Source organism: Gobio gobio (genome assembly GCF_949357685.1).
Source record: "Gobio gobio genome assembly, chromosome: 2".
Classification (NCBI taxonomy): Eukaryota; Metazoa; Chordata; class Actinopteri; order Cypriniformes; family Gobionidae; genus Gobio; species Gobio gobio.
In genome coordinates, this window is record NC_137098.1 from 59,065,113 (window position 1) to 59,080,199 (window position 15,087).

The 15,087-nt window shown below is 37.3% G+C and overlaps 2 protein-coding genes across 2 annotated transcripts; both read right to left on the reverse strand.

The window, feature by feature from the left end:
* Positions 1 to 18: 18 nt before the first annotated feature.
* On the reverse strand, positions 19 to 2,394 carry LOC307121210 (uncharacterized protein). Its single transcript, XM_079808732.1, has 6 exons — positions 2,324 to 2,394; positions 1,825 to 2,175; positions 1,679 to 1,744; positions 1,376 to 1,528; positions 1,256 to 1,290; positions 19 to 685 (listed from the first exon to the last, which is right to left on the reverse strand). Exons 1-6 carry the CDS (start codon positions 2,361 to 2,363, stop codon positions 578 to 580), a joined length of 753 nt encoding a protein of 250 aa, XP_079664858.1. The 5' UTR covers positions 2,364 to 2,394; the 3' UTR covers positions 19 to 577.
* A 10,189-nt stretch (positions 2,395 to 12,583) lies between these two features.
* LOC307143706 (uncharacterized protein) lies at positions 12,584 to 14,356 on the reverse strand. Its single transcript, XM_079845458.1, has 6 exons — positions 14,226 to 14,356; positions 13,775 to 14,128; positions 13,312 to 13,689; positions 13,081 to 13,209; positions 12,913 to 12,959; positions 12,584 to 12,824 (listed from the first exon to the last, which is right to left on the reverse strand). The coding sequence occupies exons 1-6, from the start codon at positions 14,263 to 14,265 to the stop codon at positions 12,693 to 12,695; spliced, it is 1,080 nt and encodes a 359-aa protein (XP_079701584.1). The 5' UTR covers positions 14,266 to 14,356; the 3' UTR covers positions 12,584 to 12,692.
* Positions 14,357 to 15,087: the final 731 nt, after the last annotated feature.

The window sequence follows — 15,087 nt, forward strand, 5'->3', positions numbered from 1 at the left end:
AAAGCCAACGAGGAAATTAAGATGAGGAAATCAATGTGCTTTATTTATGAGGGGGTGTGGCTTATGCCAACACCAGACTATGACAAACCTGTCAATCAACAGGCAACTCCACAGCTCATATTGCCAGTTCAAAACAAGAAGTATCATTATTGATCACATATTTAGATTTGATGGTTTTTTTTATGTGTTAGCACTCCCAATAGCACTTTAGAGAACATATTTTTCCAATGCAGCTTTAGAGATAACTAAAAAAGCATCTTTGACATTTGCATATCTTTGAACATGTCTATAATACAACTCAGAAATGATAAATTAAAGACATGATACATTTTACCTGACCCACAAAACTGGCTAAACTTGATTTTATCCTGAATTAAATTCTCTGAAGGCCTAGAGTTTGATGGAGCATCTGACACTCAGTTGGAGCCTCAGCTTTCTGTCTAACCATTTGACCTCAGATGATTACATATCTAAAACAAATATTGTGTGTTATTATATCATGTGTAAAATGATATTGTTCAGGTGTTAAAAATAAATCATATTTCATTAACAAATAAGTTTTGGGTTGTTTTATGTTTCAAGTTGTGTAGGTGTACACAGCAGTCGAGTCCTCAGTACGTCTTCCTGCTGTTTTGGGTCTCTTGTTTGAGAAATGCACCGCAGCATATTCTACTGAATCATTTTCCTGCAAAGAAGCAGAAATGTTTTTTAAGATTCTAATCCCAAGTCATCATGATGTCTTAGATTTTATTCTCAAGCCTCTGTTTTCCTCTGTCTTTTAAAATAAATTCTACATCCAAAGGAAGAAAAAGAGCAACAGTTCATGTCCTTAACACTCAACAGAATTAGAAATAATAATGTTTATTCAGAATCATAAAAGAATTGTTAATACCATAAAACAATACAAAAATATATTATTAATATCTTTAATGCCTTTAATTCACATCAGATGTTGACAACTTAATTTACTAAAATGCAGAACGATGTACTGTCGGCAAAAATCAAAAGCATGTCTACCCAACAGGGAGAAGCAGAGCAGTAATTCATTTCAGATCAATTCATTCCTTTCATCTTGTTCTTTATGCAAAGGTAAAAGAAACCAGTGTGGGAGGAAACACAACTTCAGTGTCTCACTAAGATGGCAGTTATTTTAAAAAGAAACAGAACAAAGACAGAGATTTGCTTGTTCTCATTTCCACTTTGAAATATTTTGAAATCGTTTTTTCTCTGTAGCATAACCGAAGACGGAGATTACCTTGTCATCGTGCTGTTGTGTTTGACATTCAGCGACTGGTGCAAAGCAGAGGAAAAGACAATTAGTTGCTGTTAAGATATTCATTTAAATGTGTGATTACATTTGTGATCAATCTGTTACCCTTTTTATGCGTTTGCTTTTTTGGTTCCTTGATGATCGCCATAATCAGAGGAATAATACATGTTAAAAAAATGATGCCACCAAATAGGAGGGTCAGCGTGAAAAATATGTCTCTAGAACACTCCTCAGTAGACACGGGCGATTTCTCATCATCTGTACAAAAGTGGACATTTTAATGAAGCATTTTAAGTCATGCCACAAAGAAAACACACACACATATATATGAGAGTAAAAGATAAAGTGTAAACAATAAACAACATCTGCAGATTCAATTAAGCATAGAAAGTAAAATAACAATCATACCCTTTTTTGAGCTTCCAGTGTCATTTTCGTCTGATATGACATTCTTTTCTGAATGACATTTACTATCTGTGGTGTTTGTGAGAAGAAAAGAGCATTAAACATTATATGAAAATTACAGTATAGTGAGAGCTCTTCAAAAAGATTACCTTTCACTTCAAGCCTGGTTCCATTGCCAAATTTTATGTGATATCCCGTAGCTCCACAAAAGTAGAAGCCAGAATCAGAAATATTTGCATGCTTTATTGTTAGAGAGGTGATTTTGCTAAACTGATGCATAACGAATTGTGGTTTTGTAAAACCATTGAAATATGTTGGCTCTACTGCATGAAGACTTTCGGTGTATAACATGCGCACAATAGTAATCGGTACATCACCATCAGTTTGTTTAAACCAGCATAGGTCTCCAGAAACGTGGATAGCATGTGGACACCACATAGTGACACTTTGTCCTGGCTGAGCCTGTGTACTGGCTATTGAAAACATTACTTGGAGAAAACCTAAAAAAAAACAAAAAACAGTAAAACCATGGCACACCACAAAACAACACTTTTCCATTCAAAATGTGTCCTCATTTTAATAACTCTCCAAAGATTTCATTACATGTCTCCCAACATTGAATAGTTTACAGTAGATGATAGTTCTTACCTGTCCCAAAGAGCAATAATGCTGTTGAAATATGTAACATTTCTGCACTGAGTCAAACCAGAGCTGAAGAGGAAATTAAGTGGGCGATATCAATGTGTTTTATATATAAGAAGGAGGAGTGGCTTTTCGCGCTGAAAAAGATGGCAGACCTGCCAATGAAAAGGCCAGTCGGGGTCAGACCTACACAGAGCTGTGATGCAAGAATCTCTATAGAGAGCACAATCAAATACAAAATATGTACTGATGAAGGCACTGTTACACTACTCTGTTTAGTCTTCCTTTTTATTCAGTGCTCTGAAAATGTTTGGCATTTCCTGAATGAATTAGATCAGCAGATTGTGAGATAAATAAGATATAGGCCTATTAATGATTTTTCAGCCTAGTAATTTGATCTTTTTTCTATAAATGAGAGTACTGATGTCACTATTTGGTTACTTATTTGCCTAAAGTAATCTACTGTGTTCCTTATAGACCAGGTTGAGAGCCTGCTTAACATGTGATGTTACACTCAATGCCCTTTGCAAGTCAAATGAAAGTACTTTTTCTTTTTTTTCAGTGAGTGTGCTCTCTTTATTTGCACTTATTTTTTTTTATTAAGCCATTGTAATACAAATGTGGGTTAAAATTAAAACCTCAATGTCTGGTTTCACAGATGAGGCTTAAACTAGTCCCAGACTAGAATGCATGTTTGAGCTGTCTTAAAGGGTTAGTTCACCCAAAAATGAAAATTCTGTCATTAATTACTCACCCTCATGTCGTTGGACACCCGTAAGACCTCCGTTCATATTCGGAACACAAATGAAGATATTTTAGTTGAAAGCTGATGGCTGAGAAAGGCTTCACACAGGCCTCCATTGGCATTCAGTACATTGACACTTCCAAGATCCATGAAAGGCACTTAAAACGTCGTTACAAAGTCTATCTCACCACAGTGGCTCTACAATAATCATACAATGCGACGACAATAGTTTTTGTGCGCAAAAAAAAATCAAAATAACACCTTTATCCAACTTGTTCTCGACTTCCGTGTATGCCTCCACGAGGCATGCGCGAGAATATGACGCAGATCCGGCGTTCGGACATATGACCCAGAAGCGATTTGTTTACGAGCAGAGGAAGACGCGTGTGTCTAAGCTGTTGGATTCTACATTGATCGTGCTTTAGGTCTCGGCGTAGTGCTCAAAATGGAGCTTAAGTGTGTATTTCATCGATTCCCGAACACCGGCGCTACGTCATTCTCGCGCATGCGTCGTGGAGGCGCACACGGAAGACAAGAACAAGTTGGATAAAGGTGTTATTTTGATTTTTTTTTGCGCACAAAAACTATTGTCGTCGCATTGTATGATTATTGTAGAGCCACTGTGGTGAGATAGACTTTGTAACGACGTTTTAAGTGCCTTTCATGGATCTTGGAAGTGTCAATGTACTGAATGCCAATGGAGGCCTGTGTGAAGCCTTTCTCAGCCATCAGCTTTCAACTAAAATATCTTCATTTGTGTTCCGAATATGAACGGAGGTCTTACGGGTGTCCAACGACATGAGGGTGAGTAATTAATGACAGAATTTTCATTTTTGGGTGAACTAACCCTTTAACATCTTAAAATATATCCCTGTCATTGTTTTGTCTCAACATGCACATCAGTACATTTATAAAATATACTTAAATGTCCTAATTTCGCTAAGGCCTAGACCTGGCTTAATCTAAACTCTGTCTGTGAAACCAGGCCATAATTAGCAAGTCTGAGTAGATTGCCATCCCTCACTGTAGCCCCCTAGTGGTTTTCAAAATCATAGCCAGCACCCTCCTTTTATTTACAAAAACACATTGCTAGATGGTGGGTGGGTCTATATTGCTCACTTAATGCAAAAATACTGCTTCTTATAAAACACGTGCAGAATACTTTGTGCCACTAAAGAACTAATATATAACATATAAGACCCTGTTGAAAATAATAAAAACAAAGATCAGTTATTCATACACTCTCTGATGCACAAACTTGGACACATCATCAGTGTTGTTTCTGGGCATCATTGGGTGTTTTGGGTCTTTCAAGAGACAGCCTCTTCCAGGCAACCTGACCGTGGTTGATCAAGCCTCGGCCTGTGTCCAAGTGGCATTTTGCAGTCCCCACACATCACCCCTTTCAACCTCAGCTATCTTGATGCCCACGTCTGCTTGCACCAGTTATTCCCATTATTCCGTAATCCTTGCCGAGGGAATGACCTGCAAATCCTCTACAACCCACCTCCTCTGGCATGCAACTGGATTTCCACCCTTTCCTGCGGCAGGCCTCCAGCAGTCCCTAATACTTCTCCATCTTTCTCTCCTGCACCTCTTCCATCCTCTTTATCTCCAGTAGGATGAGCTGTTTCGTAGACTCCGAGACCAGGATGATGTCCGGTATAAGTGTTGACTGGGTGATGTGTGCTGGAATTTTCAGCTGCTTATCCAGGTCAACTGTCATTACCCAGTCTTGAGCTGTGTAGAGCAAGCCAACAGGGTTGTTTTTCGTCACTGGCTGCTTTCCCTTTTTGACGAATACAATCATCCTGGCTGTAGTGTTGGTGTTTCTGCTCTCACTGGTTTTGAGGACTTGGTCGTGTCTCCAGCAGTAACGGTCATCGCCCAGTGCCCGGGAGCATCTGCTCAAGATCTCTTCAAGATGTGTTCTGGAGTTTCTACCTTTCCCCAAACAAACAGGTTAGCTGGGCTAGGGAGGATGTCGTACACCCCCTGAATCAAAAACTTGATCCTCTGAGTTTCCTGGTTCCATTTCCATATCTCCTGCAAGGTGATCTTCCGCTCCATTGCCTGCTCCCATTTCATCCAGGCACCCTGTTTCTTCATTGCCACAACCCTGCTTGCTCATTCTTCCTCCACTGAATCACACACTTCTTCTTGCACTGGCCTCGATCTTTCCTTCTCACTTCCGAGGCCAGCCCTGCCCTGTGCCAGTGTCCCGATGAGAGCCTTGTGCTTCAGCTTAGCTTCTGCCTGTTGGACTGCCTCTGCTGCCTTCCACTTCCTCCCCGTCCTCAGGATGATACCAGCTCTGGAGACTTTTAGCATTCTTCAACCCTAAACACTACAGATGTTCTTATGTCCATCTGCGTAGATAGCTGCTCAGATCTATCTCTCCAGATCGGATGTGGTGGCCTTGATGGAGTCTGTGTCCTTCAGGCTGCAGCTGAAGATCTTCCCTAGACTCCTCACTGTTTTTTCTGTGACAAGTGGGATCAGGTCTTCTCTCAACCTGAAGCAGAACTTGTCCGTCACCTTTCCTTTCTTTAACACTAAAGAATAAAATAATGTGCCCTCATAATCTTTGATCAAAATAACTTCCCTTTCACATGCAGCACCATTTCCTCTCTTCTGTGTGTTTTTCGAGGGCAGGACAGCCTGTCACGCACACAAGCTCCACCAATAGCAAACCACAACCATCCAATCAAGTCCCGCCCTACTTTTTTTTTCTTATTTGAGAAGCCATTTCACTATATATACACTAGATATACATCAAAATATGGACGAAGAGACTATTGCAGTTTCTGTTTCTTGTCGCCTTTCAATGGTTGCAAAAAGTTAAACCATTGGTCATAATTATTTGTATCATCACTTAAGGGTTAATTTTATTCTTAATTTTCTATAAGAGATTTTGCACAACTGGGGGTTGGTGACAGGCATTCAAGGATTTTTTTTTCCGTTCACATTTATTAATTCCTTGTTCTAAATGTTTTATATATTTATAAAAAAAAACTGATAAAATACCAACAAAATAATAAAATACCAATGCTGATGAAACCACTATTAAGTATGCCATACTGGACTTTACATCAAACATAATCGTTTTTAAATATTTGACAAGATGAGAAAAAGAAAAAAACAGAAAAAGCTCCTTATGCCATCAGAACAGACATGAAGCTACTTGTAATAAATGGTAGTTAAAAACAAGAATTTAAAACTTTTACAGGACATAACTCCTTATTGAATACAGTAATAAGAAACCTTCCACATAATATATTATTTAGCCTTTCACAGTTATTGAGGTATCAGGCAGAAATTTGAATTATTTCTAGGAATTTTGGCAAGTGTCTAAGTTATTTACTCAAACAGTCAGTACACTATAAACTATAGGTGTTTTTGGCAGATGGCGCACTTTTGGTCTTGTGATGCCACAAGGCTGTTTGACTAGTGCACGTCAGTGCGATTTTCTTCATTTTAATGTAGCCTAATAAAAGGAGCTTGATTTAATATCAGACCTGACAATATTGCTGAGAAATGTTTGACCTTCTTACATTCACTGTCACTGGATCGCAGTTTTGATGATGGCACACACTTGTGATCACGCGTTTATTTCTCTTCCTCATGTGGTCAAGAAACACTTACTTAGAACTTAATAAGGTCATCAGAAAACCACAACTAGCACACTGCCTTTGTCTTTACATTTTTTATAAAAAAAAATCACTAAACATAAACTTTTATAAACTTTTTTTAAATTGCAACTGAACATGGACTTTACAGATGTCTACTAGGGATGCAACAATACAGTTAGTCCACGGTTCAATACATACCTCGGTTTTTTACCACGGTGTTCGGTTCGGTTTTTTGCTATTCTATATAGGCGACAGGAACCGCAAGAGGTTAAGGAGAAAAAAGACTATTTTTTATTGCAATACTCTTTCTTTATTTTACTTAAAAGAATTGAAAAACCTTACTTAAACTTTAAACTTTACTTTTAAAAAAAATCCTTGTACACATTCCTAGTGAATTGTATAATATAAAATAAATATATATAAAGATTTACACTGGCAGCTCAGAGCTGTACAGCAGCATTTAAGTATGAAATTGAATGAATAAATGTAAAAATAAAATACTACATAGACTTCACTATAAAATATACATTGATTCTTATTAAAGCTACTGTAATTAGTTCTTCAGTCAAGAGCAGTGAGTGATTTTCTCTTTGTCTTTTGTTGTTGTATTTACATTAAAGGGATAGTTCGTTCAAAAATGAAAATTCTGTCATGGAGAAATGAATACAGGTTTGGAACAATATTAGAGTGAGTAAAAAAATGACACAATTTTAGAGGTGAACTGTCCCTTTAAGGACAGCGTGTTCACTAGGCTGCTTCTGTCAATTTAAGACCTCCGTGCATCTAATATACAGACACACGCGATTTTACTTTCACTTTAGACATATATCCAACTGTGTTTATGTTAACCTTGTGTGTATTTGACAGCATTAGCGCAGTAAGACGACTTAGTCCAGTAATCACGTGTTTGACAGGTGTTTAGTGCGCGCGCTCTGAAAAGCGCATGTTAAAACCGCGCACGCGAATGAAACCGGCAAGGCTTTAAAACGCATGCAAATAATGAACTTTGGTGATTGTGAATAACTATAGTGTTCTGTGAGTGTAACTCTACCCCTAACATGTGATGTGAATGGATGTCGCGTTGTTCAGTATGGGATGGAGGAAAATTATAGAATTTGCAGAAAAATAATTAATTCAATTCAAAACCGAAAAACCGCAATTCACAAGCGCGTGAAGGCCGTATACCGAACGGTTCAATATTATATTGAGAATTGTGGCATCCCTAATGTCTACTAGTGTGTTACTCATGAGCAATTATTTGTCTCAGAAGTGAAAACTATATGAAATAATCTCTAAAGGAAAAGGTCAGTGGGAGAAAAAAAAGTCTGGTTCAGCATGTTTTTTTTTTCTCGACAAACACAACATCCGCTCACATCATTCATTGCTTCTCTGCTGATGTTCATTTTGTCATCGCTCACCTGTTTTGTACTCATTTGGGGTAAAAAAAAATCCATCCAGATATGATGAACTTCGGAGTTTCTTCTCTTTCTAATTGGTGAGTTGACCTGACTTTAATGTCAAAACTTTAATGTGTTTACTTTATTTAAGCTAAACAATTTTTGCTTGTTACTTTATATGTTTCTTTTAGGTCTCGCAGCAGCACACCTGAATGACCCACCTGCCAAATAGCCATGCACTTCTCATGGTACAAGCATGAACCTGGAGTCCCAGGCATATCAATCGGGGTAACCGCTCAAGCCAATCAGAGTTCAGTATCACATCATCAAATTAAGAGAACAGACGAACATTTCAGTTAAACATCGATAAAATTCAGAATGAAGTTATCCGATTCCGAAGACAATTAAGTGAGACTTTGCCATGATGGAGGGGAGGATGGAGTTCATCTACGCAAATGTGAGTCATATGGGTCTCTATTCATATACAAATGTTTATAATGGTCATAGTGTGTATATCGCGATTTGTTCACTTGATTTACAATAGTTGTGTTGGTGATCTGAGATATTAGGCTATAAAGCGTCACTAATTATCAAGAATATTTGAACATATCAAGAGGGTGTCATGTCATCCGTGAGCATTATTATCAGGAAATGTATAACGTTAAAGGAACAATTAAAATATCAAAAAACCACTAGAACAGTGTTATATATTTTGTTGACTTGTGTACTTATATTATCCCAGATATTTCCAAGAATGTTTAATGTTAAATAAGCAATTTTAACCAGGACACGGACCGTGTTCGTCGCCTATCGGTGACGTCATACCTGTGTTACCCTCAATTTCCGGTTTTATTTTGTAGAAACCATGAAGACACCAAAGACAATATATTAAATGTTTTATTAGACAATGGAACAACTGTTTGGATACATTTATAGATTATTGTACAGTGATACAGCATTTTCTCCGTCTCTCATTAGCAATCACTCCAGCGGCCTCGTTCAGCTCCACAACACTCAGCCCTGCTCTGCTTCATACTACAGTAATGTTAAAGGGGTGGTAAAACACATTCTTTTGAAGGCTTGATTGTGTTTGTGGGGTGCACTGTAACATGTGTTCATGCTTCGTTTTAAAAACAATTGCATTATTTTTCATATATTTGACCTTTATTCTACACTGCTCTGTCCCTCCTTGTAAAACGGTCTGATGCTTTCCGGGTTGTATGAAGCCAGTCCCTCAAAAATACGCAACGGGCTCAGATTGGTTAGCTGGCCCAGTGTGTTGTGATTCGCTAACCACAGTGCACGTTTATCGGAAACGTCACGCCCCTTACCTGGAGGCTGTGCTTTGGTCAGTATTAGAAACAATGGCGTCAATAAAAACATACCAATCTGAGCTCGAATCAGACCCAGAACATTTTAGAGAAGATGATCGAGCAGAACCTGTTCAGCCTGTTCATTCCTCAAGAGTAAAGACTGCGGATCTATAGTGATCGCTACTGAATGGCACTGTTACTTTTGTATTTTTAGAACGATTATAGCCAAATATCTGTCGCAAGAACTATTAACCCAAAACGAACACTAAGCACTGGCTTTACTAGTAAGTTAGCCAAATCACACACAGAACCATGTTTAGCATGCCTGTAGATAAACAATACATAAAAGCTCTAATCAAAGAATCATTTACACTAATGCCAAGTTCGCTGTTGAGATTTTAACGTTAGTGTTTGTAACGTTAGGTGTTCGTCGGATAACATTAAGTATGAATGAGCATTTAACAGACTGGTTTGCAGAACAGCGTTGTCATCTGTTTACTTCCTTGCTACAACCTATTACAGGAAAACACATCGATGAAAAATAAATCAGACTTACAGGTTGTGGCCCGTGAACAGCTTCTGTTTGTAAATCCAGCTTTCAGGACAAGCCGTTGTGCATATCCTGTATTGAACTCGCGAAGTTTGTGAAAGTTTTCCTCCGTGAAATGTGCTGCGGGAGGGAGCCCCGCGTGCGCCGTGCATTCACACACTGGCCGCGTTTGTCTCACGCAGTTGACGTTGTGCAAATCCGGCATTGAAATCGCGAAGATTGTGGAAGTTTTCCTCCGTGAGATGTGCAGAGGGAGCCCCGCACGCGCCTGTTCCCCGCTGACTCATACACACATGCATATAACATGTTGTGTTAAACGCTCTGCAACGCACCCCTGTCCCACAAGGAAGGCTGAACAGAGCAAGTACCCCAGAACTGCAATCCGGATGAAAATAACAGCGTTTCCTCTGCATTGCGGCAACAACACTCCAGCCTAACTATACCACAGCGCCGCGATACAAAATGGCCTCACCCCCCCTTATTTAATATTCTCGGAGGAGGGGTTTATGTAAATATTGAGCCTGGTGATGTCACCAACCCTGGAGGAATGTGTGTAGTCGCCTACTGGCCGTTTGCTGTAGTTCTTAGAAACTGATTTCTTTAAAAGCAAATATCTCCCTTTGCTTTAAACTTTGAACGTTGTAACTTTGCAGATGTTGTTTATGCTCAAGCAGCAACATTACACGCTAGCTAAAGTTAGAATAGTGAAATCGTGGTTTACCACCCCTTTAATAATCTCATCCATGAACATGATTTCTGCCCGCGTCCCAATTCATTCCCACCGGCTGTGAGGTGAAAATGACTACCAAGACTAAATCTCGGCTTCGACATAGTGTCCCTTTAAGTCTTCTGACATCATTCATGGTTTGCTCAATATTAATTAACATATCAAACTCCCCAAAGAAATTCTCTCACTGGCTGCCACTTGTCAATAATTTCAGATTTATTCACCTTTATTTGGACCTCTAGTACAAAGATAACATTTAGCATAGACCTTAGCAAAGACTTTGACCTCAGTCAGGGCAGCGCTATATTTAAATTGACAGGAATGAAAACGAGGCTGTGAGGGTAAAGATCCAGTGCATTCAGTGGATTGTACTGTTGTTTAACAACAATTGTAAAGCTGACAAAATGTCTTTCTGAAAAAAAAATGTCTTTCTGGAAAAAAAAAAAAAAAACTTTCAGGAGACAGACAGTCCATAAAAAAGTTTTAACATTTGTGAGTTGTGAAAATGATGTGATCTAGGACATTTGTGTGCGTGTGTAGACCAAATTTTACTAGTCAATGTTACTTTTCATTAATATTCATAATTAGTTACTGTTTTGTATCTGTATTATTATTATTATTATTATTATTATTATTTATAATCATTTATAATCATTGTATGCTTTATTACATGTATGTGAGAGAGCATGGGAGAGTTAACTTTGGACTATGGGGTTCCATGTGTGCACATGGTGAAACAGCATGTAACTTCAATGTGTGTGTGTAAGTTTCAATGCATATGTGTACATTCAGTTAATGGAAACCAGATGTTTTGGGGGTGCAAAAAAGCATAAGCTTTTGTCCGGGAGGGCAGAGAGAGAACTAGCGATGGACGACAGTGAAGCTGCGTTATAACATCTATCCAAAACTGTCTCTCTCTCCTATGGGCTGACAATAACCACAATTATTTAAAATAAAGAGATCTCTTGACAAAACAACTGGTGTCTGGTCCCGTGAATTAAACTACGGGGGAAAGAGGCAAATTCCAAGTCTACAGCGTGTGCGTGCCATACGTCTATCCCATACAGCCATGTTAGATTCAATATGGCGACTAAACTGGCTAAGGTCAATGGGTCTATATACATGAGGCTGAATTGAAAACATTTTAGCTCTTGAACTGCTTTTTAATACATACTGCTTAACCATTGCAATTTCGATTCTCAACAGCAGGGGGAGTTAAATACACAAGCGTCATCAAAGCAACTTCACACTCCAGTGAAATCCTGCTTCAACTGGTTCAGATGAGCTTAAAACACCTTAAACTGCTTAAATGTAAAACTTTTATTTTTATATTTTACATGCATACGTGTTTAGGTTCAGGTTATCAGTGCAAAAAAAGCCTGCTAGGCTACTGTAACTAAGTGGCCATGAACTAAGAGGGCAGATTTATTCTTATTAGGGGCCATGCATTGTTTAGCCCGGTTGTATTTTGCCCCTCTTAGTCACAAACATAGTATATTACGATATTACAGTTTTGTTTCTATGATCATTATTTCAAATTTCTTCATGAAAGAATAAGGCTATCAGCAACTAAAAACACCTTTTTTATAACGTTTTTTTCCAGAACCTAATGTTTTAGGTTAAATCTAAGGATTTAAGCTATTATATATATATATATATATATATATATATATATATATATATATATATATATATATATATATATATATTTATATATATATATATATATATATATATATATATATATATATATATATATATATATATATATATATATATATATATATAAATATATATATAAATATATATATATATATATATATATATATTTATTTTATTTTTATTTTTTGTTGCTCAAAATAAACTTCAATCAATCAGTGGTATAAAAAGACAAAATCTTTTCTAAGACAACGGCATTTGTTTTATTAGAGTTCACAACAGCATTCAGATACATAAAACACAACCAACACATAGGACAATATTACTTTAATTTAAATGTTAAATCACAGAATTATGATTTGATATTGTAGCCTGTAGCAGCTGAGTACACTACATTTGAGCATGAGCTTCTTTCAGTCTCGTGTCTGTTTGAGTTTCTTCCAGGGAAATATACCGCTGCGTAGCTTATCTCCTCTGGTACACCCTAAAACCAGTACCAAAGTACTCTCAATACACATAGCTAAATTAATAAAACATAAAATATTAGGAGCACAAGGAAATACAATTTTTACCTCATTAGCAGAAGATGAAGAAAGTTTTGTTTGTAATGGCCTGGTTTCTGCAAAGAGTTATACTTTTTTATGTCATATAATCAGTTAGTATCAGTTATGCTCTAATAATCAACATTATCACACAACATGGTTTTAAATATTCTTAAAATGCAAATGCAAATGGCTTACCAGAAAATGTTTCTTGTCGTTTTTGTGCTCTCTTACATAGAAGGATAGCGATGATCACCAAGCACAATATATTTGTTGCTACCAAAAGTGGGACCTTTAAGTCAGTCCAGGCCAACTTGGAAATTGGTTCTAAGATTTTTAAAAAATCGAAATATTCAAATTGCATTTAAGATGATTTGATGTATCATGTATGTGTACATATATATATATATATATATATATATTACTCACCTCCAATTTCAAGCCTACTTCCATTCCCAAACAGTATCTGTCCACACATGGCCACAGCGCAGTAGTAAGTCCCAGAGTCGGTTAAACTGAGGTTCCTCTTGGGGAGATTGTAGATACAAGACTGTGTATGGGAGTCTCTCTCAGAGCTCGTCTTGCATTGATCATTTCTGTTTCCATGCTTGTATATGATTCCTGGATGTGCATCTCCTGATTCTTGTCTAAACCAGTAGATGCTGTGATTTCCTACACATCTTTCAGTGAGAACAGTGCAGTGAAGATTCACTGAGTCTCCTGGGTTAAACTCGTGCTCATTTACCCCAGTACTCGAACCCATTACAGACAAAAACTGTTGAATATGATGCTCTCTTGTATTTTCCCCTGAAATGAGAAAACGTTAAGGATTAAACATTATATATGTTAAATTATATAACTTTTTATAAATTGTTTTGCTAGGTTTACTTACCTTTATAGTTTAAAAACAGCCCATTACTAAAAGTTATAAGATCGTAGTCACGGGTACCACAATAATAGATCCCAGTATCTGATGCCTTTAATTCTTTTATAGTTAAAGCAAAATAATGATTTGTCTTTACAGTTGTCAATCTTGTTTCGTTCTTGAAGTCTCCATAAAACGTTGGTGTTGAAGAGTCAGCATAGAGACTGAGGATGCATGTTGGAGCTTCTCCCAGAGATTGCTTGAACCAGGAGAAGTAATTCTCGTGTTTTTCAGATATCAAGCACTCTAAAGTTATAGTTTCGCCTGCAGCAAATGTCTCCAGGACTTTCTTTTGAACGACAGCAGCAGATGTAATGAAGCCTGAGAAGAGAAAGCACAAGCAGGACCATCAGAGCATTCATAAATATAAGGTAAGATTATCTTTGCAGAACATATCTCTCTTCCAGAGCAAACACACCTGTCCTAAAGAGTTGAAAAAATATCAGAAGTTTAAACATAGTTGAGTTCCTCTGTGCATTTGGCAACGTCTGGAGCGTTTGTAAGATGTGTGGGTGAGAAACGCCTAGGTTTAGAGGAGCAAAGCCTTGTCTTTCTGATTCAGATTTAGTCTGGGTCTGATTGGCTGTTGTCATTTTTCCATTCAGGCTGTCTGACCAAAGACGTTTAGCATGTGATGTGGCTTATCTTTTGTTCTTATGCTCATGATTGGAGTCTGTGAATCTGGGTCTGGTAAAATGATTGACTGGTAATATTTCACTCTTGTGAGTCATATTTTCAACCGTTTTTGACCTTTTATTTTCTTTATTTCTTTGTTGCACAGCAAGCTAAAAACAAACAAACAAACAAACAAACAGGTCCAGTGTTATTTGATCAGCCATATTTGATAACTAGTTTCAATAACATCATACTCACAATTTAAAATACCATATGTAGTAGATAGTGTAGTTTAGAAGAACAATGTGTTTATAGGAAACATTAGAATTTTGTCATTGTTCTTCTTATAGCTCATCCAGTCATTAACTATTTCAGATAATTCAGCCTATCACGGATGTTGGACACACTTTGCATGCTTTTTGTGCCTATTTGATTATTTAAAGGCACAATATGTAAGATATTTGGTAAAATATCCGAAAACCACTAGAACAGTGTTGTATATTTTGTTGACTTGTGTACTTATATTATCCCAAATGTTTCCAAGAATGTTTAAATCCAGAGAAATAAGCAATTTTAACCAGGACACGGCGTGTGTCCGTGCATCGCCTGTCAATGGCATCATATCTGCGTTACCCTCAATTTTTTTAATTAATTATTTTGTAGAA

What these genes read in the sequence shown, in the direction of transcription:
- LOC307121210 (XM_079808732.1), bottom strand. Translation starts at nt 2,363, where the DNA reads ATGTTACATATTTCAACAGCATTATTGCTCTTTGGGACAG. An exon ending in AACCAGGCTTGAAGTGAAAG is followed by an intron (nt 1,745 to 1,824) that starts GTAATCTTTTTG and finishes CAAACACCACAG; the next exon opens with ATAGTAAATGTCATTCAGAA. An exon ending in CACTGGAAGCTCAAAAAAGG is followed by an intron (nt 1,529 to 1,678) that starts GTATGATTGTTA and finishes ACTTTTGTACAG; the next exon opens with ATGATGAGAAATCGCCCGTG.
- LOC307143706 (XM_079845458.1), bottom strand. Translation starts at nt 14,265, where the DNA reads ATGTTTAAACTTCTGATATTTTTTCAACTCTTTAGGACAG. An exon ending in GCTGTTTTTAAACTATAAAG is followed by an intron (nt 13,690 to 13,774) that starts GTAAGTAAACCT and finishes TTCTCATTTCAG; the next exon opens with GGGAAAATACAAGAGAGCAT. An exon ending in CTTCATCTTCTGCTAATGAG is followed by an intron (nt 12,825 to 12,912) that starts GTAAAAATTGTA and finishes TACTGGTTTTAG; the next exon opens with GGTGTACCAGAGGAGATAAG.